The sequence below is a fragment of the Pogoniulus pusillus genome, chromosome 18 (assembly GCF_015220805.1).
Source record: "Pogoniulus pusillus isolate bPogPus1 chromosome 18, bPogPus1.pri, whole genome shotgun sequence".
NCBI lineage: Eukaryota > Metazoa > Chordata > Aves > Piciformes > Lybiidae > Pogoniulus > Pogoniulus pusillus.
In genome coordinates, this window is record NC_087281.1 from 13,330,526 (window position 1) to 13,355,593 (window position 25,068).

General features: G+C 41.6%; 1 protein-coding gene across 7 annotated transcripts in view; it reads left to right on the forward strand.

Annotated features, from left to right (window-relative positions):
- Positions 1 to 20,289, forward strand: part of SMOC2 (SPARC related modular calcium binding 2) — a 161,802-nt gene extending 141,513 nt beyond the window's left edge. For 5 of the 7 annotated variants that reach the window (XM_064158445.1, XM_064158450.1, XM_064158447.1 and 2 more), the window contains 4 exons: positions 11,789 to 11,891; positions 12,735 to 13,009; positions 14,125 to 14,168; positions 18,621 to 20,289. In XM_064158445.1, the coding sequence (XP_064014515.1) occupies positions 11,789 to 11,891; positions 12,735 to 13,009; positions 14,125 to 14,168; positions 18,621 to 18,644 (446 nt within the window). In that variant the 3' untranslated portion in view covers positions 18,645 to 20,289. The remainder of the gene's footprint in view (positions 1 to 11,788; positions 11,892 to 12,734; positions 13,010 to 14,124; positions 14,169 to 18,620) is intronic. The other 2 variants (XM_064158449.1, XM_064158451.1) reach the window with 2 other exon arrangements.
- The last annotated feature ends 4,779 nt before the right edge of the window (positions 20,290 to 25,068 follow it).

Consider the following 25,068-nt stretch of genomic DNA (forward strand, 5'->3'; position numbering starts at 1 on the left):
ATACAGCAAAATGCTGTTACACAGCGCAGATAAAGTGAGGACATTCTATACTCACTATATTTTCATCAGAGACTACAGATAAATGCTTGTCATAAAAGAAGAGCAATTTGTTTTGAAAACAGGCTTTGCTATCTGGGCTGTTAGTTTCTTATTTAGCGTTTCCTGGTAACTGCTTCAAACCACGTTAGTGGCGTTAATGGAATCTCTCAAATAGTTGAGAGATGAAAAGTGATCCTTTTTGTGCAGAGAAGCTAGGAAACAGAAAAACTGGAAGTCACTAAAGTTATTGTCAAACTTGAATTAGGGGCTCTCGTCTTCTTTCATTGTCTTGATAGTTGTTTCTATTTTTGTGCAACCACAAAATTTGTCGATCATATTTGTGATGGTTTGGGTGTTACCTGCTCCCCCCCCACACTTCAGAAAATCACCCAGACTAAACTCAGCCAAGCTGGAAATTAAGGAATGAAGCTTTATATTTGCAGCTTAGCACAATATAGAAGCAGATATTTACAATAGATACAGCTATATATACAAGTTTAAAAGGTAGTACAGATGCACAACAGCCCTCCCAAAGACCAGAGTCCCCAGGAGGGGCTTCCAACTACCCTTCCACCTTCCTTTCCACCCCTCTACCTTATCCCAGACTTTGCCTTGTGTTCAAGGTGAATTTGGAGAGTTGACCAGGGGGGTTAGGAAGCAGATGGATTAGTTACACAGACAGCAGGTTAGAGGGAAGTGCAGCCCTGAGCCAGAGAGCAAACTGTGTTATCTATATTTGTGTTCTTGTTCTTACACATCTCAGCAAGCCTATGAGTGCAGTAGACATCACCATTGTTTCCTTTTCACAGCCTGTAATCTAATTCTTCTCACCAAAATATTCTAGCTAGGCTCAAACTAGCACAATATTGATTCTGCTCCAGCAGATCTCAAGCATTGTAACAACTCAAGATAGAGTTGCTATTATGACAATTCTAAGTGCTGTACAGAGTTATGTCATTAAGCATAAAGCTGTGTGATGTTTCTGAAGGTGCTATATGGGACCCCCAAGTTCCTTTCCCATTTAAAATATAGACAAGTGAGGCAAAAAGGTGACTAAAGCGAAGCTCACAGTCTCTGTTGTGAATGGAAATGTGAGTATCAAATTGAGATAGAACAACCAAAGTGCACTATGCTTTTTGTTGCCTCTGTGAATAACCTTTCTTTTCTACTGCCCTTTTCCCATGATGGTTGAATTCTCTCCATCTCCCCTGTTTTCCTGGGCTTTTTTCCACTGTGCTTTGAATTAATTCAGCATTATCCCACTGGAAGCTGTATCGTCTACTCTCTTTACGTCTCCTAAGTGAAACATTTATCTTGAATAATAGGCAAGTTAACTACTCAATTTGGATTTAAACTTAAAATATAAAATCCAACAGACTTAATGAATCCCTGTATCCAATAGCAGGCTTCTCTTGTGTATATGTGCTGCTGAAGAAAAAATTTAAACAGTGCCTTATAGCATGACAGAATGATAAAGTACTGCTTAAGCATTAGTTCCCACAACTCTATTGTTTTGCAAGTCAGAAGGCCTTGAGTCCAAAGCATGCATGGCAGAAAACTTCAGTGTTGCACAGTGCAGTGATCTTGATCCAGAAAAGCACTGAAACTCGTGATTCTCTTTAAACTCATGATTCATTTAATTTAATGAAAGTGCTTTGCTGACATACTTGCCAGGCCTTCTGGAAAATGTTAGCTGCATTTTTCTATACCATTCAAGATTAAGCCCTAGCTTAAAGAATCTGCTGTTCAGTCTGACACCACTGTTATTTTCTGAAGCAAAAATGTTTTCATGTATCAGTAGAAGTGGTTTCTGACACCGTTCTGAAGAGTTTGTTCACAACTGAAGAAACTCTTCTGTGAACACACAGTAACTTGGTGATTAGGATACTCAGCTACAGAGGAAAGGACCTAGGTTCAAATCCCTGATCCAAACCAGACAGAGCAGGGAACTGAACCTGACTCTCCAGTGTCAGAGATTAGGATACTCCACTGGGATAACAGCAAGCCAAGTTTCAACTCCCTACTCTGTCTGGTTTGCATCAAGGAGTTGAATCTCTTTCTACCCCATGTCATCTGTGTGCCCTCATCACCAAGCAATTTGGTCAAGATGGGATGGAGTATTTTTTTCTTAGGGGAAAAAGGCAGAGTAAAATCTAGATTACCTAATCCTGTCATTTTCCACATCACAGACTTTATGGTTCCTGGCCAGGTCTAGAGTGAGCTGCTTCATTGTCATCACATACCAAGTGCACCAAAAGCAACAGGAAGACATAAACCTCTCTCTGTCTTGACAAATGCAACTAAAGAGGCTGAGATTTAGCCATGTTATCCGCATGGCTTTGGCAGAAGCAGAGAAAACAAAACTACCAGAAGCCTATTCATGTGAATGCCAGAACTATCTCAGAGAAGTACAGTTTTGTTTGGAGTAGAATGGAGGAGAAAGATTAATACCCTTTTAGTGTTGTCAGAGGTGTCTGTGTTGGAGCACAGACTGTCCATGTGAGTTCACTTGCAACTTCAAGCAGCTTTTTTCCCTGCTGGTTACCAGGCTTCTCTTCTCTCCCTTGGCTTTCTGTTTGGTTCTCTTGTATTTTCATGCTTGTCTGCTTTCTCTACATTCAACATATATTAGTGTCCTTCCACTTCTCATAAAGAAATTGTTCTGGCATATACATTGATCTTTGTAATGCTACACATAGGTGAACCCTGCTGCAAAAGCCTCTGTAAATGTGCTTATATCAATTGAAAGAAATGAGTGAGTTTTAACTGTTTATCTTGTCCTTGTACACACACACATTCATAGAATCATAGAATCAACCAGGTTGGAAGAGACCTCCAAGACCATCCAGTCCAACCTAGCACCCAGCCCTAGACAATCAACCAGACCATGGTACTAAGTGCCTCATTCAGTCTTCTTTTGAACACTTCCAGGGACGGCAACTCCACCACCTCTCTGGGCAGCCCAAGGGGGGATCTCATTCCTGCTCCAGCAGGAACAAGTCCTTTAGTGCCATATCATGCTGAAAATCTCATACCCTTCTCTTGTAGCAAGTTATTCAAGTAAAGGGCATCCAAAGACCTCAGACTTCTTACTACAGAGGACTATGCTTATTGCTTAGTCTGACTTGCATCCACAAGTATCCGCTTGCATTCTCCCTGTTTTCATCACACCATTTTCTTCCAACCATGCAAACCAAAACAAACACAGCAATGCCCAAAAAAAATCACTCTGAAACATCCATGCTGCTTTACAGATCATTAAATCTTCAGAGATGTTCTGAAATTCTTAATCTAATCCCAGGCTTTTCAAACAATTTAAGGATTTTTTTTTTCCCAGTGCTTGCTCTTCAAGTCTTTTGATTTTAATCAGCAGTAGACCATCTGTGGATTTTAGACAATCTAGCGTGTGCCTTCATCTGTCACCATCTGTAGCAGACTTATTTTACTTTAGTGCTATAAAGTTCATTGACTGACAGTCAGTATCTGTATCTGTTGGAATTTGCAGTGTTGGGTATCTCCCAGTCTGGAGTGAGGAGCTCTGCTTTGGAAGAAGAGTGCTTTACCTTCATTCATCTGAATGAAATGGATGGGAAATGACCACTGTTTACTAATAGATCAACATTAGAGCATTCATACTTATACCAAAGAAATATTCACATGAGGTGGTGGAGTCGCTGTCCTTTGAGGGGTTGAAGAAAAGCCTGGCTGAGGCGCTTAGTGACGTGGTCTAGTTGATTGGACAGGGTGCTAGGTTGGACTGGATGATCTTGGAGGTCTCTTCCAACCTGGTTGATTCTGTGATTTAATGTTCGTAGTATCTGAATAGAGAGCTGGGTTTGTGGCTTCAGCTGAGAGTAGATGCTTTTGACATTTTCATATGATGCTTCTAGTGGTACTTGTCTCAATAAGAGGTATCCATACAGATTAAAACCAACACCAGGATTTAGGAAAGACTGGTTTTCATGCACACTTCCAAGGAGCACACTGCTTAGATTAATTAAGTAATGAAAAAAACCATCCCCACTAGCAAGTCCCCATAGTACAGTTTTTCCAGCAGGAGACCAGAATTATGCACCTTATTTCTGAGGTCACTTCCATAATTGCAACAACATTTATTTTTTTTATAATAGCTTTTCCTTTTTAATGGATATTTAAATGGAGGTAATAAAACATGGTTATTTCATACCCATCTCCTGAGAGGAAACATAACAGCATGATGAAAATACCAGTGGTCTGGAAGTAGCCAATGTCTACTAGAAAGGACTGCATTTTGACTCCCTAAGTAATAGGGGATGTTAATTAGTAAGACTCTCAGGGTGACAAATTGGAGATTCAGATGCCTGCTCTACTGTATAAAAACTGAATCCCCAAATATTTCAATTTTATAAGATTTTGTGAAAGTGTTACTGGAGTCAGCTGCATATCTCAGGCAGGCAGCCATGAAATACAGCATTTAAAGCAGAAGTATAACCACTTGAAAATTGGATCCAGTTGATTTTTTTCTCTTCTGAACTTTTTCTGGGCTCCTTTCTAATACTGAAGCTTTCCTCTGTGTCTTAAATCAGTGGGCTGATTAACTTGTGTCCCTGTGAGTGTGTTGTCCCAACACTAAAGTGAAATTTATGTTGTGTTTTTTACACTGTGGTTAAATTGCAGGTCATGTTAAACATGATGCAGAAAGCCCCTAAAGGTGAAGAGGTTGCATTTAGGCTGGACCGAAATGCTCAGAATTGCACTTTCTTCATGATATAACAAAGAGTCTTTGGCCTTCAAAACTGAAGTAGATATTGTGTGGGTAGTGGCTACCTAATAAAAACTTCAGCTGCCTTAGAATCACAGAATCAACCAGGTTGGAAGAGACCTTCAAGGTCATCCAGTCCAGTTTAGCACCCAGCCCTATCCAATCAACTAGACCATGGCACTAACTGCCTCATCCAGGCTTTGCTTGAACACCTCCAGGGATGGCAACTTCACCACCTCCCTGGGCAGCCCATTCCAATGCCAATCACTCTCTCTGGGAAGAACTTCTTTCTAACATCTAGCCTGTACCTCTCCTGACACAACTAGTGTCCCTTTAGGTAGTCAAGGAGCCAGACATCCCTATGATCTGAGTTTTCAGGCCTTTTTCCTGTTCCATGTCAAAACTAGAAAGTTAGGAGTCTACAAAAGAACACTTTAAAAAGGCAAATAAGATCCACAGAGCTTTTCAAGCCTTTGGATGACATCTGAGAGACAACAGTGTTCTAGCTGATTCACTCAGCCTCTCAAAAGCCTTTCAAAGTCTCATGGAGTAAAAACTAAAGTGAAAAGTGTTAATCAAAGTTTAGGAATTTCACATGGCCAGTGTGACACTGTGGTGAGTCTTTTTCTGTTGTTTGACAATAATATTACAAGAACTGAAAGACATGTATTGAATTGCTTTTCTTATCAGCAGATGCCTTAGCCTGTCACTCAGCTGCCTGTGAAAACTGCTTATAGCAGCATATTTGTTTCTGTAATGAACATTTTCCCTTCTTTACCCAGAAAATAACAGAGTAGTCTGAGCTTAAATCATTTTACAAAACAGTTATGTAGGGAATTTATCATAAGCAGTTTTACAGCACCTGGGATTGCAAGTTAGCTGTCTGGAATTCCTCAGTACTTAATAGTGAAGAAGAGATACATTTTAAGGGAGGTCCTGTCCTATTCTAGGAAAAAATCTAAAGTAGTTGAGATGAATTCCTTCTGAATAGGTTCCTTTATACTCAGCTTAAACAACTGTTATAAGTGAAACACTTCAGCAGGCTTGAGTTCAACAAATCCCACTCAATGCGCTTTGGTATGATATGAATTCCCGGGACTGACGAGTAGGGCCTTGAGAGAGCATCCTTTGTTAACTCTGTTGTTTTTCCCCCCCTCCCCACTTGAAGTTAGAACAGAAAGATCATTTTAAGATAGTAACAAAAATAAATATATGTGGAGACCTGAAATATGCTTCCAGCCCTTTTCCAGGAATAATACTTCTTCCATGTAAGACACCTGAAGCTACAAAACCATAGATCCCTTCCAACCAACATCAGTCCTAGTGTATTATTTCTGAATTTGAGTGAGCACAGATAACATACAAGTTGGTACTGACTTTAAGTTTGGTAATTGGTAGCAGTATTTGGGAGAAAATAAAAGTACTAAATAAAGAGTAATAACTGCAGTGTATTAGCATGAATCGTAGAATCAACCAGGTTGGAAGAGACCTCCAAGATCATCCAGTCCAACCTAGCACCCAGCCCTAGCCAGTCATCTAGACCATGGCACTAAGTGCCTCAGCCAGGCTTTTCTTCAACACCTCCAGGGATGGTGACTCCACCACCTCCCTGGGCAGCCCATTCCAATGGCAAATTACTAATTTAGACACTGGAACAGTTTACCCAGGGAAGTTGTGGATGCCATCTCTGTGGAAGTGTTCAGTGTCTGCTTGGACAGACTCTTAAGCAACATGGTCCAGTAGAGGATGTCTGTCCAAGGCAAGGGGTTGGAAGTAGGTTATATTTAAGGTCCTTTCCAATCCAAACCAGCCTGTCTAGGATAGAAACTATGAGGTAGGTAATTATTGTTTGTCAGAGGTTACCAAAAGGTACACTGAGGGAAAAACTGCAGTAAGGCATGAAACCACTGGCCACAAGTTCCCAGACTCATCTTTTGAAGGGTTTTTTTGCTGTCGTAGTGCTCAGAAAGAGCTCAGGAAGTCTTCCAAAAAGTTAAGAGGACCCTCAGCATATCTAGACAAATACACAGTTGTGATTTATGTGGATAAGCAGAAATAAACTCATGAACTGCTTATATGTATGTGTATAGAATAAAAGTCCAAGTAAAAAGATCTTTTCCTTGTATTGGCTACTCCAGCAGAACAGCAAGAAGAACTGACAAACTGTTGAATTCTTTCCTTCTGTTGTGCTAGTTTGAAGCTAGCTGGGATATTTTGGTGAGAAGAATTAGATTATATATGCTGTGAAAAGGAAACAATGGTGAGGTCTGCTTCACTCATAGGCTTGCTGAGATGTATAAAAACAAGAATACAAATATAGATAACAGAGTTGCTTTCTGGCTCTGGCTGCCTGCATTTCTCTCCCTAACTTGCTGTCTGTATAACTAATCCTTCTGCTTCCTAACCCTTTTGGCCAATTCTCCAAACTCACCTTGAACGCAAGGCAAAGTCTGAGGTAAGATAGAGGAGTGGAAGGGAGATGGAAAGGTGGTTGGGAGCCCCTCCTGGGGACTCAGGTTTCTGGGAGGGCTGTTGTGTTTCTGTATTACTTTTTAACTTGTCCATTTCTATATATAGCTGTATCTATTGCAAATATCTGCTTGGATGTTGTGCTAAGCTGTAAATATAAAGCTTCATTCTTTCATTTCCAGCTCGGCTGAGTCTAGTCTGGGTGATTTTCACAGGAGGAGGGGCAGGTAGCACCCAAACCATCACTTCTATATAACACATGAATAGCTCTAATCGTTCTGATTTTTGGAATATCTAAATTTATTTGTAATCTTCAGAGGTATTTCAGTGGCTGTTGTCTTTGTGTGCATTGTGAAACAAGATAATTGTTTTCACAAATAAAAGAATAAAAAATAAGCTTTAGATTTGCTAATTGGGAGCTGCCAAATGGTCACTTGAAGTGATTAATCTTATCTGTGATGGTATTAATATTTTTACAAACATGAACGAGATACTTTACTAGCCATGGCTTCAGGTGTGCTGTAAAAGGTTATCTTCCAAAACTGTCAGTAACAGATTAGTATCAACAAATTAGAGAGCTCCAAGGTGCACTTGGGTGCATATCTTAGTAGTTTTATGAAGCTCTGACCCACAGATTTAACTCCAAACGTCCATGTTCAGTACTATAGATATATTTACAGAGAGACACATGTACCTATGAGATGTATAATGTATAATGGTGATTCTTTCATTGCCTTTGAATTATAGCTGAAATCCCCATCATTCGTGGTATGTGTTTGTTGGTCTAGTTTTCACTCTGGGTAAAACTATCCTTAGAGCAAACACTCAGCTCTATGTTACATCTCTGGAACTGTAGGTTAACTCCATGTGGTTTCAACTTCAAGCCTTTAACAAGAAGTTATTATTTATGCAAACCGTCAAATCCACATAGGACAAGCAACTGCAGAAGAAACTGAATCACCTAAACCATACTGAGAAACATAAGGCTCCCATAAGAGACCAATCTTCCCCTTTCTGTATTTAGTCCAGTAAGAGTGAATTGTTCATTACAATCAAGCTAAAACTCTGCCAGCTCTGCCATTTCGTCTGCAGGCTTGCTGAAAATTCAAGCTCAGCATGAAGCCTCCAGAGAATCATTCTGAGTTAATAACACCTGTGAAGAACAGAGATTTCACTGTGAGGTGAATTACTCAGTTAGTGCCCACACAGCAGCAAAAATTGTAATTGCAAGAAATGGAATATTTTCTCTGTCCTTAACTGGTGAGGATTTTGTGGAGTGTCATTTTACATTATGTATTGCAGTTATAACTTAGAATGCTTCGCAGCAACCTACTGTGCTTGGTTTCACAGCAAGATTTCTGTCAGATTTCTATTGCTGTCAGCTGCTATTGTAACTTTATACAATACACATACAGAAACCTTTCTTAGTCTTAGGGAAAACTGTCAGAGACAGATTTTAAACTGTGACATTCCCCTCGCTCCCCCATGTTTTCTTGTGCATTTAGAAGTTGATGCATTCTCTTACCTAGCTGTATCTCATAAATAGCAAGCTAAGTCATGATTTTGAACTCTGTATCTGTAGCACATGTATGCTCAGCAGCTCCCTGGACAGCACTGAAAACCATCTAAAGCATGCATCATGGTTCCTTCCAGATGTTTCAAGAATACACTCATAAGTAACATGAAAAATGCTGATGGAGCTCCTAAATTAAATTAGACATTAACATTAGTATATATCCCCCCCAAAAAAAAAGGGATGAAGAAAGAAAAAGAAAGTCAAACTGTCACCTTCATATTGCTCTGTTATTGCTGTGTTTTCTACGAGCCCTGCATCAAATTCACAGTTCACATTTGGAGCAAGATTCAGGCTTCTGCCTGGTGACAGTAGCACAACCCCAGCATGAAATGAAGAAAGCTTATGTCATTTAATATAGCTCTGTACATGGAGCCTCAGACAGACTTCATTTTGCCTGTTTCTTGAAGAGAACCAGCTCTGGGGCACAGGCCAACTATCTTTGCTAGCAAGATGTAGTACTGTGCTTAGCAGGTTGCTCAGAGACTTAGTTGCTCAATTCAGGCAGGTTGCCATGCTAGCACAGATGATTGTGACTTCCACATGGAAACTTCTCAGGCTCTGTCTGCTCATCCCTGGGCAGACGTGCTTTTGTGGCTTGCAAAGTTATATGGTTTCATTTAAGTCACAGTGCACAATTTACATACGTGGGCTCATTGTCTGAGCCCTGCTTCCCAGCAAGCTCTTTGTTCTAGAGAGCAGGCTTTTGAATTAGGCACTGAATGCTGCCAGGAACCTGTTGGTAAAGTCTTCTGTCCCTCCTTGCCAATCTCTTGCCACCCTTCTTGTTTCTGTGCCTTTCAGAGAAAGCTCAAGTGCTTGTCACATTAAACTAAAACTTAACATTGTAGTCATAGCTGTGAGGTTTGGTTTGGTTGATTTTTGTCCTTTTCTTTTCCTTTTCTATTTTTTCCCTTCTCTTTTCTTTCCTTTTTTTTCTTCTCCTTCCATTCTTCTCCTTCCTTTCTTCTCCTTCCTTTCTTCTCCTTTCTTTCTTCTTCTTCCTTTCTTCTCCTTCCTTTCTTCTCCTTTCTTTCTTCTCCTTTCTTTCTCCTCCTTTCTTTCTCCTCCTTTCTTTCTCCTCCTTTCTTCCTCCTCCTTTCTTCTCTTCCCCCCCCTACAACTGTAACAGAAAATAACGTGAAGACAAATGGCTAAAATCTAAGGGAAGAGGAACATATGTAGAAGATTGACAGTTGCTTTCAGGTGCATACTCCTAGCACAGTGAAACTTGGATCAGTGAATTCCTGTTATATGCCTTTTGCATTTATTGGAATAAAATAATCCTGGGGCCAAAGGCAAGCATGTAAGAGATGGTGAACTCATAATTGCATGAGTGTGCTAGTCAATACTATATAGTGGGTGATGCTGCTATACGTAATAGCTGAGCTATTCTTACTGCAACACAGCTAAGGACTAATATAACACAGGTTCATTTTCTTGGATCAACATGGGATGTATTAAAAACTAATTTGCTGGGAAAGATGAGGTTTTCAAGCTCAGATAATCCTTCTGCCTGCTCCAGAGGTCACTGAGAAGTGAAGTGAAATGAAATAATGAATCCCCACTGATTGACTAACTTTCCTTTTCCATAACACTTCAGAGTGTTTCATTTTTGCACTTAAGAACAGAACTGGGGGTAAGCAGGCCCCTAGCACAGAATTGTCTGTGAAAGTCCTGCTTCAAGCTTATGATCTCTCTGTTACTGCTCATGAATCTTCCTAGAGTTTAAGTGAGCTATTACAGGGCTAGAGGAAGACCTCATGTTTGCCTCAGGGCTCTAGGGAAGAGGGGAGGAAGGAGATGTATTATATAAGCAAACCTCCATGTGTCAGCATCCATGGGCTTTATGAATTTATCTGCTCCAGCTGCACTGCTCCAAGAGTGGATCTTTCAATACATGTTTATTTGACATGTTATGTGTCTGAAATGTGCTGTCAGTTTCTTTCAGAGAAGAGCTTTGTGAGATAGTAAATGTAATCACGAGAATGATCTAGCATGACCATAGAATCTCATAGTATGAAAGGAAACACCAACTAACAGCATCTGAGTGGACTAGGTGCTGTAGAGTGGAAGTTAACCCTTGTCCAAGGGAAAAAGGAAGGAGGCATTTTGCAGAAAGGAAAACTAATGCAGGGATAGAATGTGTATTGAGGAAACTAATGGTAGTTCAGGAGCAAAAGCAGAAACCTGGAAGAATTGCTGTACTATGCCCTTTTATTCCACGATTCAAATGATCTGTGTCATGTACCAACTTCTGCTGTTTTGAGCTGTTCTCAAAATGTGATGCTCATTGTGAAAATAGAGAAGGAAAAATAGTGGCTAAAACTGAAATAAAGGAACCCAAGGTATGCAAAGCAGATTCCCACTTGCATGAGTTCAAAAAGATGTTTTCTGTAGCTGCTCTGTGTTATAGGTAAGTACCTGAATTTAGGTGCCTGTATTTGATTCTGTGATTCTCTGAACTATGTTATGCCTGGAGAAAAGGAGGCGCAGGGGTGACCTTATTGCTGTCTACAACTACCTGAGGGGAGGTTGTAGCCAGGAGGAGGTTGCTCTCTTCTCTCAGGTGGCCAGCACCAGAACGAGAGGACACAGCCTCAGGCTGCACCAGGGAAAATTTAGGCTGGAGGTGAGGAGAAAGTTCTTCACTGAGAGAGTCATTGGACACTGGAATGGGCTGCCCGGGGAGGTGGTGGAGTCGCCGTCCCTGGGGCTGTTCAAGGCAAGATTGGACGTGGCACTTGGTGCCATGGTCTGGCCTTGAGCTCTGTGGTAAAGGGTTGGACTTGATGATCTATGAGGTCTCTTCCAACCTTGGTGATACTGTGATACTGTGATGAACTTGAGCACAATTTCTGGGGATTTTTGTACAGAAAGTCACAACTATCTTTAAGTTTGAACTATTGCTGGAATATAAATGTGGTAAAAAGAAAATGAGAAAAGAAAAATATCTGCTTTTCCAGGTTGTCCTGGGGCCAAGAAGAACGAGTTCCTAACTAGTGTTTTGGATGCATTGTCCACGGATATGGTGCATGCAGTCTCTGATCCATCATTGTCTTCCAGCCGGTGGGTTTCAGATCCTTTCAGTTTGTCTTTAAAAGGATTCTGGCAGGGATAAACTAATTGTAGAGGCCTCTGAGAAGTAATTCTTCTTCTTCTACCTTCACAAAGGGTAAATTTCTTAGGACCTATCTAGGAGAGTTTACTTCAAGTTACCACTGTGGACTGTGTTCACTAAACAGAGGTGAACAGATGATGGCTGAATTCTCAGTATCAGCAGAACTTAGAGTTTATCTGTAGCTGCTGCTGCACAGACTTGACTTGATGAATGTGTACTACCTTCTTGATTCATATTTTGCCTAGTTGCTTGTGAAAAAAAACAGTCACAGGTTGAATTAAAAAAGCATAGTCTGTAGCTCAGGGTCCTCACCATCTGAAGAGGAGGTGTCATTTATTGCTATAACTTACTTTGTAATTCAGTATATTTAAGTGCTTTTTCTGTAAGAGCATCCATCACAGGTTGTCATTGAAGCCTAGGTATTTGGCAGTGCTCGTCATAGAACTGTTTCAGTTGAGTGTATTATGCATTTAATGTGTCTAACACCTTCAAAACTATTCTCTTGTATTTCTCTGTTCACTCTTCTCTGTTCCAGGAAATGAAAGGGGAAAGCACTGTTTTTTGATGATGATGCTAACCTACACAAAGTTTCAGAGAGCAACACTTAGTGTAAAGTTTAAGACACAGTTGGTCCAAGTAAAAAAAAAAGGATTCTTTACAAGAAATAATGGACAAAAGCATGGAAGTTGTTGTAGGAAAGCAGCTAATAGTGATTTAACAGTTCTGAAGTGAAGATATAAACTGAGGATTGTGTATCAGAATTAAGACTAAACTCTTGTTTTCTGTTTTAGAGTTTCAGAGCCTGATCCAAATCATACTCTGGAAGAGAGAGTGGTCCACTGGTATTTCAAACAGCTAGATAAGAATTCCAGTGGTGACATTGGCAAGAAGGAAATCAAGCCATTTAAGAGATTCCTAAGAAAGAAATCAAAACCCAAAAAATGTGTGAAGAAGTTTGTGGAATACTGTGATGTGAATAACGATAAGTCCTTGTCAGTTCAAGAATTAATGGGCTGCTTGGGAGTATCAAAAGAAGAAGGTAAAGCAGAAACAAAGAAACGCCACAGTAAGAATCTTTTCTTACTTTTCCATTGGAGTATTCAAGGGTGATGAAGTCTGATACCTGTATGTGCCTGAAGCATGCAAAATGAATGAATGAGGGCACCTGTACGTAGCTAGTGCAGCTGTTGCTTAGGGCAAGTGGCAGAAAAGCTGTGTCTGTGTAAGCAAATAATTGCTTTGGTAGAATCAAAAGCTTCCTCTTCATGTTAATTCTGACCATTACATTTATTACAGTTGGAAACCTGAGAGGATACAGGCAGAAAGGGGCCTGGAGGTACTGGTAGATAGTAGCTGAACATGAGCTAGCAGTGTGCCCAAGTGGCCAAGACAGCCAGTGGCATCCTGGCCTGGATCAGGAACAGTGTGGCCAGTAGGACAAGGGGGGTTATTCTGCCCCTGTACTCAGCACTGGTCAGGCCACACCTTGAGTGCTGTATCCAGTTCTGGGCTCCTCAATTCAAGAGAGATGTTGAGATACTGGAATGTGTCCAAAGAAGGGCAACAAAGCTGGTGAGGGCCTTGGAGCACAGCCCTGTGAGGAGAGGCTGAGGGAGCTGGGGGTGTTTAGCCTGGAGAAGAGGAGGCTCAGGGCTGACCTCATTGCTCTCTACAACTACCTGAAGGGAGGCTGTAGCCAGGTGGGGGTTGGTCTCTTCTCCCAGGCAACCAGCAACAGAACAAGGGGACACAGTCTCAAGTCCATTGACCTGTTCAGTCACACCATCATAGAAGGCTACCAGATCAGTCAAATATGATTTCCCTTTGGCCAATCTATTCTGGCTGCTCCTGATAACCTTCTTTTACTTCCATTTGCTTAGAGATGACCTTTAGAATGAGCTGCTCAGTCACCTTTCCTGGTCACATATTAACTGTAACATACTACATATTACATTAACTGTACATAGGAAAGAAAAAAACAGAAGTTTCCATGAAAGATATGAAATATTTTATATATTAAATATTTATTTATTTATTTATTTATTTATTTATTTATTTTTGGTAATCTCTGCAGTTACCCTGCACTAAAAAATACCTTTCCTGAATGAGGCCTTCAGTTCTTGGGGATAGTATGTGTAACTTGCCAACCACATTTATAATGTTTTCTTTTCCTTCCTATAGCAGCCCCTAAAAGCAACACTGAAAGTACTTCATCCAGCAGGCAGGTGAGTACTTAGGAGAGCAAGATCTCCAATCCTGCCTTACCCAGCTTACCTTCCTGGGATTTTAGAAGGTATAATTGCTGCTTCAGACTACGTTCATCTACCTTTTTGCAGACTGAAAAGGAAAATGTAGAGCAATATCCCAATTAACAAATTTTGACTTAAGTTCTGTCCTTGGAAAGCTCAGTCTGTCAACTACAGGCACAGAGTAAATGTGCATAAATGAGTATTGAATCAGGCCTGCATGTGGATGTTCCTAGTAAAATTGGTGTATGGCTACTATATAGGTAACAGAATAATTAGATGAGTCTTACTGAACTCTCAGATAAGCCTTCTTCATTCTTGAATGACAGCATTCCCAGGCACTTTTGAATGTGCATTGCTTTATCTGTTGCTTTAACCAAATTCCATTAATTTTTCTGTGTCACGTTGCAGAGACAAACTTACATTGATTGTTGTTATATTGAGTAGCTGTCTACAACTACCTGAAGGGAGGCTGTAGCCAGGTGGGGGTCATTCTTTCCTCCCAGGCAACCAGCAACAGAACAAGGGGACAGAGTCTCAACTTGTGCCAGGCAGGATGTTAGGAGGAAGTTCTTCTCAGAGAGAATGATTGGCATTGGAATGGGCTGCCCAGGGAGGTGGTGGAGTCACCGTCCCTGGAGGTGTTGAAGAAAAGCCTGGATGAGGCACTCAGTGCCATGGTCTAGTCAATTGCATAGGGCTGGGCAGATAGGTTGGACTGGATGATTTTGGAGGTCTGTTCCAACCTGGTTGATTCTATGATTCTATTCTATGAAATTACTTCACAAACAAAGCTGTGTGTTTCCCTGCCAGGTGAAAGCACTTACATTTCACAAACCTCACTGAATTATTATATGGGAGCTTTAAACAACTTTTAAAATCTTAGTGTAGAGACAGGAGCTGCTGCTTTCAGATGTCTTTGCTTGCCTGAGCATAATGATGCTGGTAAACTTAGGATTTGCATCACTCTGCTGATGTATGTTCAAAAGAAAATTGACTGGGTCTTCAGAGTGATTGTTTCAAATCAAATCCTGACAACATAATCAGTGATTTGGTTTTGTATCAATATTCTGCAAAGCTTTGATTTTGTTTTTGCCAGATAGCACCAGAGTGTGCCATTCATGGGTTTTTGCCTGCTCAAGGCATTCAGAGCTACAGAGGGTACAAAAGCAAAAATATTAAATCAAGGAAAGATGCACACTGAAAAGGAGAGACCCAAGAGGAAGCTCAGAAAAAAAAGAGCTTCTAATTTCTGTATGTCTGTTTTTATAATAATTAATCCTAAAAATTCAGTTTTCTGGGCAACATAGGCACACCTAACAAGCACTTTTTCATGGGTCTGAAGAAGGACTCAGGAGTCTGCCATTTTTTTTTAATAGTCTAGTAAAAGAATCCTATAAGCATAGAATCCAAGCCTTAGAAGCATAGAATCTGTCAGGGTTGGAAAGAACCACAAGAATTATCTAGTTCCACACCCCTGCCATGGGCAGGGACACCCTACCCCAGAGCAGGCTGCCCACAGCCTCATCCAGCCTGGCTTTACCTCCAGGGATGGGGCCTCAACCACCTCCCTGGGCAACCCAGTCCAGGCTCTCACCACTCATGCTAAAGAACTTCCTTCTCACATCCAGTCTGAACCTACCCACCTCCAGCTTTGCTCCATTCCCCCTAGTCCTGTCACTCCCTGAGAGCCTAAAAAGTCCCTCCCCAGCTTTTTTGTAGGCCCCCTTCAGACACTTTAAGGCCACAAGAAGGTCACCTGGGAGCCTCCTCTTCTCCAGACTGAACAGCCCCAACTCTTTCAGTCTGTCCTCATAGCAGAGCTGCTGCAGCCCTCTGAGCATCCTCGTGGCCCTTTTCTGGACACACTCCAGCATCTCCACATCCCTCCTGTAATGGGGGCTCCAGAACTGGATGCAGTACTCCAGGTGGGGTCTGACCAGAGTGGAGTAGAGGGGGAGAATCACCTCCCTCCACCTGCTGGCCACACTGCTCCTGATGCAGCCCAGGCTCTGGTTGGCTTTTTGGGCTGCAAGTGCACACTGCTGGCTTGTGTTGAGTTTTCATCCACCAGCACCCCCAAGTCCCTCTCCTCAGGGCTGCTCTCCATCCAGTCACTGCCCAGCCTGTAGTTGTGCTTGGGATTGCCTCCACCCAGATGCAGGACCTCGCCCTTGGTCTTGGTGAACCTCCTGAAGTTTGCTTGTGCCCACCTCTCCAGCCAACCTCATGAGGTTCAACAAGACCAAGGGCAAGGTCCTGCATCTGGGTCAAGGCAATCACAATCATCTTCCTACCACCCTTGCCTTAATTTTGTATTAAAGGAATTAAATGGCTACAGTGAATGATGAGCTGTTTAAAAAAGTATTCATATATTTGATGAATTGTCAGAATATTGTAAGAATATTTCATCTAACCCTGCAAGCTGGGAAAACAGGAATTTGTCCAAAAATCTCCCCAAACCATAGTTGTGTTTAATGTCTTCCTATTTATCAGAGAGCTAGATTCCTTTATTAAAAACTGAACCTGAGGTGAACTCCCCCACAAGCCAAGAGGCAAGGTCAGCATGGTTTGTGAAATCTATCAGGGACTTCCTACATACTTCCAGTGAAATAGGAAATATTCTCACATCTAGAGGGATGTGATAGGTTTTTTTGTTTGTTTAAACAAATGTTTGTGGTCTTAACTTTTCAAGGTGTCCTTGTGAATCACTTACAGTTTAAATAAGGCAGCCTGAAAACAATTATCCTGTTGGAACTCAAATACATTCAAAGGGATTATTTTAATTGCATAATGGCAATTACTGGCACACGTGCATTACACTTGAAGCATGACAAGCCCTCTTCCTTTCCTTGTAACTTGATATTGACTGGCAGAATCTGTAATAAAAATGCCCTGGAGCATCTCTGGGTTTTAATTTTGTCCAATAATATTGCCAACTCAGCACCAATTATTCTAAAAGCTGCTGCTGACAAATGATAGCCTTGAATTAAGCCTGCTTCAGCAAACCATCTGTTGGCAGTTTCATACACAAATAGTATGAGGCTGCAGATATGGAAGGTGGCTTTCATCACTAAATTTTTCACTTGAAAGGGAGCTATTGAAAAGCAATGGGCTGGGTAGGAGCTACTCAAAGGAAAACCACCCATCTAGGAATGAGTGATCAGATTTACACCACTCAGGAATGAGGACTCAAGAGTTCATTTTCTGCTAGTTTATTGCAGACATTCAGTTATAGATATGTATATGTGTACTTAGGCACATGCATTCCTGGTTTTCTATTTACCTCTGTGGAGATCTGTATGTGTGCATACACACACCAGCTTGCTGCTCTTACCTCTGTGGAGATCTGTATGTGTGCATGCACACACCAGCTTGCTCTTCTTACCTCTGTGGAGATCTGTATGTGTGCATGCACACACCAGCTTGTTTTCTTTACCTCTGTGGAGATCTGTATGTGTGCATGCACACACCAGCTTGTTTTCTTTACATCTGTGGAGATCTGTATGTGTGCATGCACACACCAGCTTGTTTTCTTTACATCTGTGGAGATCTGTATGTGTGCATGCACACACCAGCTTGCTCTTCTTACCTCTGTGGAGATCTGTATGTGTGCATGCACACACAAGCTTTGTGAAAGCATATGCATATTGGTATGCTGAGTCTCATCTGTGATTGCTCTGAAAGAGGTCAAATACATGATGGATCTGCCTCAGGAGGTATAGGCTGAATGTTAGGAGGAAGTTCTTCACTGAGAGAGTGATTTGCCATTGGAATGGGCTGCCCAGGCAGGTGATGGAGATTCCATCTCTGGACGTGTTCAGGAAAAGACTGGATGAGGCACTTAGTGACGTGGTCTAGTTGGTTTTATAGGACTGGGTGCTAGGTTGAACTGGATGATGTTGGAGGTCTCTTCCAATCTGTTGATTCTATGATTCTATGCTCTGACAGAACTGGGGTAGTGCCCCGGTGCTCAGCTCAGCCCTGTCCAACGAGCATACATAGACATGTACACACACTGTCAGTGAGACCAGCCTAGCCTCAGCCACCTCCCTGGGCAACCCATTCCAGGCTCTTACCACTCTCATGCTGAACAACTTCCTCCTCACGTCCAGCCTGAACTTACCCATCTCCAGCTTTGCTCCATTCCCCCTAGTCCTGTCACTCCCTGAGAGCCTAAAAAGATTTAATGAACTAGTAAAGATCTTGCTGATAGAATTGTTCATAGATGCCAGGAAGGGCTACAAGGCAGGGACTTTCATATTCCTCATCAATACTTGTGCAGAACACTTTCTCTGATAGTAGAATGTGGACACTGTTGAAAAAAATTGAGAGAAATATTTATACTTGATCACTTGAAAACATCCTTAATAAAGTGAAAACATCATTAATAATGCAGAGGTGTTTTTTTTTTCCCCAACTTTCTTCCAGCTAGTGTCTAAGAAGCAAGGATGAACAACTTACTGATCCAAGGCAGATCTCTTTGACATGTGGGAGATTTCCTCACCAAAAGGCAATAACCCCCCCCTCCCCCCCACAACTGTAGTATTTGCACTTTGTACTTAAAAATGTAAATTCACTTTGTAGAAATGAAATATTTAAACAGACTTTTTGTTTTTCAATCTGTGAAAACGTAGTGGCTAGGTTTGGAAACAAATTAGCACATACAATGTATGTGTATTCTTTTGTTGTCTGTGTTGGAGATGTAAAAGTTTGCATTTAAGCCTTTTTTTGTTGTTGTTGTTGTTGTTTTTCAATAGCTTTTTGGGCAATCAGTAGCAGAGAGAGCAGATCCTATGTATTTTGGTGTCAATAGGATGCTTTTCTTAATCAGCACTGCTGTTTAAGTAGAGTTATGCTGAAGAAGTCGACTGCGTTCTCAGTTTTGTCTAAGCAGTGTTGGAAGTTTCAGGTTCGTAGGACTGCGGGAAGTGTGTAAGGTGCTCTTCGTTTTGTTTTGCAGCTCTTAACTGAGCAGATTTTTTTCCCCCATTGGTAGCTATATTGTATTTCACTTTTGGGTTGTTTTTATTGTTAGTATTATGCTTTCCAAAAATGATGCGATGAAAATGCAGCTGCTAATGGGTTCAAAAGAGTTATTCTGCAGCTGGGATACTTGTAGAAGAAACATATCCTTCTATCCATTCTTTGAGGTGCCATGCATTACATATTTTGGTAGTATCTTCTTCCTGTTTGTTTTCACCTGAGTTACTAATAGAACAAACCAAAGAGGAGCAGTAAGGCCAGCTGCAATGTTACTCCAGTTGGGTTCAACCTGGACCAAAGAGCGTGTTTCTGTGGTCAGTGCAAAGCAGGAGCTGAGTTCATACAGCTCAGCATTATAAATTTCACCCTAAAGAGATAGGGAAGACTAAGCAGTTTGTTCAGCTTTTTCCTTCCTCTTACACCTGGCTGCTCTCATCAACATTTTGGATTGCCTCAGGGTTCCCTAGAGGTGAAGCTGAACAAATGATAACAGTTGCCATCAGGTGGGGCTGCTCATGTTGTCCCTGGCTGAGGCTTTGCCCTTGCTGTCTGGAAGCTCTCGCAAGTTTTCATACCTTCTCTGTCATTTTTTCCCCCAAATACTTTGTTTGTGTGCCCGAGGGGGATACAAACTTTCGGATGTGAATTTAAAGCAAAAGGCCCAAGTGAAAAAGGCTCAACTCTTGAACCACTGTGAGTTACAAGCAGCTGGGTTGATTGATGCAGTGATAGATGGACTTTTGGCATGTTTGAGCTGACACAAAAAGGCAAGAATGTTGCAACAGTGATTTCATTCTGGTTTGTTTAAATAACTTGTTGGATCTGACATGTGACTAGCTAATCATAATAACACCCTGGCTTATACCTGGAGAAGCTTTTTTTGCAAAGAAAAATATTTCAAGTTCAACATATGCTGGAGTGATAGAAAACACTGTGTGCAGTGGAATCTTACTCAAGAAATTGTGTAATCTTAAGTTTTGGCAGCAGGAGGAACCAAGATGCAACTGTATGCTATCTTGTATTTCTGTTTTAAAAAGTATTTGTTACTCTTTTATACTGTTAAGCTTTGGATTTAATCTTCTTTATGGATTAAAGATCAGTATATTACAAACTATACCGGTGTTTTCTCTTCTGCAACACAGTATAGCCATGTCTGGAAGCAGATACACGTGGTGGTGACTTCATGGTTGTGTTGAGTTACAAGAAACCTTTCAATCTCACATTGCATCCACCTTCTTTTCTTCCCTTGCTCCTTTATAGAATCCTCTCCTAAGGTTGGTCCTGCCTTATTTACACCATTGCTTCTCAAAACAGATATTCTGAGACCAAAGCCTTTGCTGCTACTACCTCTGTAATGATTTACCTTGTCTTTTGCTTCTTCAGGAAGTGCACTGTGGCACAGATACAGACCATACGTTTTCCCCTGGATGTGAATGTGAGCTGCTGGGGAGCTTTAAACCTAAGTGGAAAGAATGAGGGTAGAGAAGCGAATGCTGAGCATATTTGTCACCTGGTTAGGCAGGCATAGGATGGTTAATAGCAATGTTTTGTAACAGTCATCTCATTCCATCACTGTGGCCTTTGGAAACAGTATAGACAATCAAATATTTTGCCATGTCCATGGATTGGAATGGCAGCCTGTTTAATCCAGGAGGGTGCATGGTGAGGCAGATGTGGACTAGGCACTTGATTATGCAATGGGTAGTCAGCCTTAAGTGGCATTCTCTTAGCTACCTGAGGGGAGGCTGTAGCCAGGTAGGGGTTAGCCTCTCCTCCCAGGCAACCAGCAACAGAACAAGGGGCCACAGTCTCAAACTGTGCCAGGGGAGGTCTAGGCTGGATGTTAGGAGGAAGTTGTTGCCAGAGGGAGTGACTGCCATTGGAATGGGCTGCCCAGGGAGGTGGTGGAGTCGCTGTGCCTGGAGGTGATCACAAAAAGCCTGGCTGAGGCCCTTAGTGCCATGGTCTAGTTGAGTGGACAGGGCTGGGTGCTAGGTTGGACTGGATGATCTTGGAGGTCTTTTCCAACCTGGTTCATTCTATAATTCTATGATCTAAAGTCTTCTAAACCATAGTCATGCAATGACTGAAACATGAAGTGTTTTATCTTTGTACCCATTTCTGTGTCATCACATTTATGGTTCATTTCAATTTCCAGCCATCACACCGCTTGGCTATAGTCAGTACTGGGTTCTCAGAGTTTCAATTAGAGTCCGGATTCCATACTGGAACACACTTGACAGCCTGCTAAATTCACTTTGGGTTCCTCTGTCTCCCATATATCCACAAGGTAGTTAAACTTGGATAAACCTTGTCCCTTCTAATTGAAGGGAGGGAGGGAGGGAGGAAGGGACAGAGGAAGGGAAGGATAAGGGAAGGAAGGAAAGGAGGGCAGAAGGAAGGGGGGGGGGGGGGAGAAGGGAGGGAGAGAAGGAGAGAGGGAGGAAGAGAGGGAAGAAGGGAGGAAGAAAGGAAAAGGAAAAGTAGTGAAATAATTTTCCCTTACGAATTGCGTATTTATTTTTTTTTTGGCTAAACCATGCCTGATTTCTTGTGATTGAAGCTTTCCATGAAATTTCACTTTGAAAAGTGTTTTGGTTTTTTTTTTTTCATTTAGCAGTTATTCTTGTCTTCAAGCTTTTCCTTTATTTAAAAAGCATGAAGTGTCAACCCTGAGAAGAGGCATTTTGACAGCAATTTTATCCCAACGTTAGATGTTGTGAAAGGTAGCAGCATTGAAAAACAAACAAATTATTTGAAGAAGGCAGGTTTTAAAAAAAAATGTTTTACCATGGTTCAACCAAGTGTCATTTTGCAGTCTTTGAGTACCTTTCTACCCCTGTATGAGGTAAAAAATTGCTGTCCTCTCATTGAATAGGAATGGATTCAGCTTTATATGCACACAGAGTGTGATGAAAACATCAATAGGAGTAGGGGTATAGAATCATAAAATCAACCAGGTTGGAAGAGACCTCCAAGATCATCCAGTCCAACCTATCCCCCAGCCCTGTCCAGTCAACTAGACCATGGCACAATGGATTGATACAAGCTGCACTCCTCTTTCAGCTTTGCCAGCACGTTTGCAGTTGAATAACTAAGCCACAGCCCGCAGCAAGCCAGTTGGTAACACTTGTGGTTTCACAAGCCACCGGGAACAGCCCAGTTCTTGTTACACCAGGTGTAAAGCAATGGAAACTACACATGGTGCTCCCAAACTGCAGTTCAGGTTGTGCAAGTCACACACACACACACACACACAGTTGAAGCAGTGTGAATTAGTTGCCTGAAAAAATATATGAGACACTTTTCCAGCCTTCAAAACAAACCTGCCATGAGACTGTATGCAGGCACTCACAAACCTAAACTAACATCCTAGCGTTTCTTTCACCAGTTCTCTCGCTCAAAGGCTGATGCATACCAAAACCCACTTTGACCACTGCCTGTTGGGCAACTTTAACTCTGTGTTGGGCAACTTTAACTCTGTGTGTAGGTCCCCAGGTAGTTTTACGGAACCCACAGCTTGTGTTCAGTCTTTTGAGACCCAGGCTGGGGTACCCAAGACCCAGAACACAAGAAAAACTACTGTAAATTATGGCATATTACTCCATTGCTCAGATTGTTTACCCTGAAGGCCTGTAATCCACTCAAAAAAACACTTGTCTTATATCATCAATGGCAAAGAACTTTCTGCTTCTTAACCCATCTGTAGCCAGTGACAGAATATTGTGCTTCGACTGAAAAATGTCATGACCGCTCGAGAGACACATGTGCTCAGTTAAATCCCACCTAAAAGCTTCCTCTTTCTGTTCAGCACCATGTGATGGAACAGTGTCTGCACACATCAGTTGCTTAATGCTCTGCAGATGGGACCTGAGCTTCTCTCAGTCTGTAGTGTATTTCTTTGTGTTGAAAGCTCTACGTTGGAGGATAGAAGTTTGTTTTCTGGCTCATCTCTTGCTGTTACCATCCCAAGAGCCTGAATTGTGTTGTTGCTCCGTTATATAGGTTTCAAGAAATATTTCATGAAATGAAATATATGAAGGATGGTTTAGTGCTCAAGTGGAAGAAAAAGAATATGCAGTTTGAAAAAGACTAATAAAAGATGACAGAAAAATGAAGGAGAGAAATAGAGAGAGGAGAGGAATGAAAGAAAGATCACAGAGACACCACATGGAACTGAAGGAGGAGCAAACAGAACAAGTGAGGAAGAGCTAATGGTAGAAATGAGAGGAGAGGATGAAAGAGGAGGAATGAGAGGAAAGGGAATGCAAACAAAGCAAAGATCAAAATGGTAAACCCGGAAGGAAACAGAGCTGCCCATAAGATTTTCATGAACAGGAGCAGTCTGAGGGACTCAGGAGACAAAAAGAACAGAAGGAACAACAGAAGGAGACCCCAAATTTCCTGTTCCTGAGCGCAGCATCTGTTTCATACGCCATCACTTTTTGAGTTATACCAGAGGTCCAGTCTGACCTTGGATTGCTTCCCTGTCCATGCATAAGGTCTGAATTTTGTCCTCTGTATCCCAGTGGCTCCAGCACTTTGTTCCAAGAGACATTTGTTTTCATGGCCAATCCCAAGGCTTCCTTTGGATCCAGGAAGGCTAAGGAACATTTAATGAAAATGTGAAAGCAGAAACCAGCATATTTCTAAATCAAGAGCAGATTTGAGCAGGATGAGGAAATCTGAACCACAACAAAGATAAATTTCCTTTTGTGTTTCTTACTCAGGAAAGATGCAAGCAAAGTGTAATTAGATTTTTGCTGTTGTTGTTGATTTTTATTTCATTCATTGTACCAAAAGATCATCTACAGGCTTGGCTGATACCCTACGGTTTAGCATTTTCTTTAATCAGCACATTAATGCAAAGGGTTACAACAGAGTGCTGCCTTCTCATTGTCTTTTTTTGTGGTTGCCTTTATGTTCACTCTTGGAGTGGCTAAATAATTATTTAAATACTTCTAAAAAAAAACCCACTTTGATCTTTAATCTGAAGATTTGGATCTGCATGTGTGAGAGAAAAAGGCAAAGAAACAAAGTGCAAGAAATATGTTCAAGGAAACTTTGCAGCCTGCAGAAGTTATCCCAGGTTCAGACTAGAATTATTGTCAAGGCAATGGAAGTTGCAATGTCATAGAATCATAGAATCAACCAGGTTGGAAGACACCTCCAAGATCATCCAGTCCAACCTAGCACCCAGCCCTATCCAGTCATCTAGACCATGGCACTAAATGCCTCATCCAGTCCTGACAACAAGAAGTTTGATTTCATCAGTCTTGAATAGACATCTGGAAAATGACTTGGAAAATAGCTAAGGAGAAGAAATGCCTCACATTTTGGTTGTGCAGTAGAGAAGGTTGGCATGGAGGCAAGGAATTAACGTGGTTGAGGCAGGAAAACTCAACAAAAATAATTTTATTTTCCTGGAATCCCACCCCCAGAACCATATACAAAATTAGTTTAGTTTATTAGCAGATTCAGTTTGATTGGGAATGTCTTACAAAGGAATATTACAGATAAATTTGGATATTTAGGAAGTCAGGAAATGGAAAAGGCTAAGCTATAAGCACAGCTTTACCCCACTATCGATTAGGCTGAGCAGAAGATTAAGGGAAAAGCTACTCAGGAAGGTGAGATAGGCATTTGGCACTGGTCCCTTACTGAATTCCTCTGCAGGAGCAGCCTTCTGATGTTGCAGGCAATATCCAATAATAGAGATCCACGCCACAGAAGTCTGAGACAAGCCACAGAGCTGCCAAACTTGGAATTGTCTCAAGCACTTCTTTCCGAGTGGGATGGTCATGGAATGATGCTGCCCTCACAATGTCAGGAGAGAGCCAAAAACTGCTAGGGTCCAGGAGGCAGCCAGGAAGTAGGCTACTGATAGGGGCTG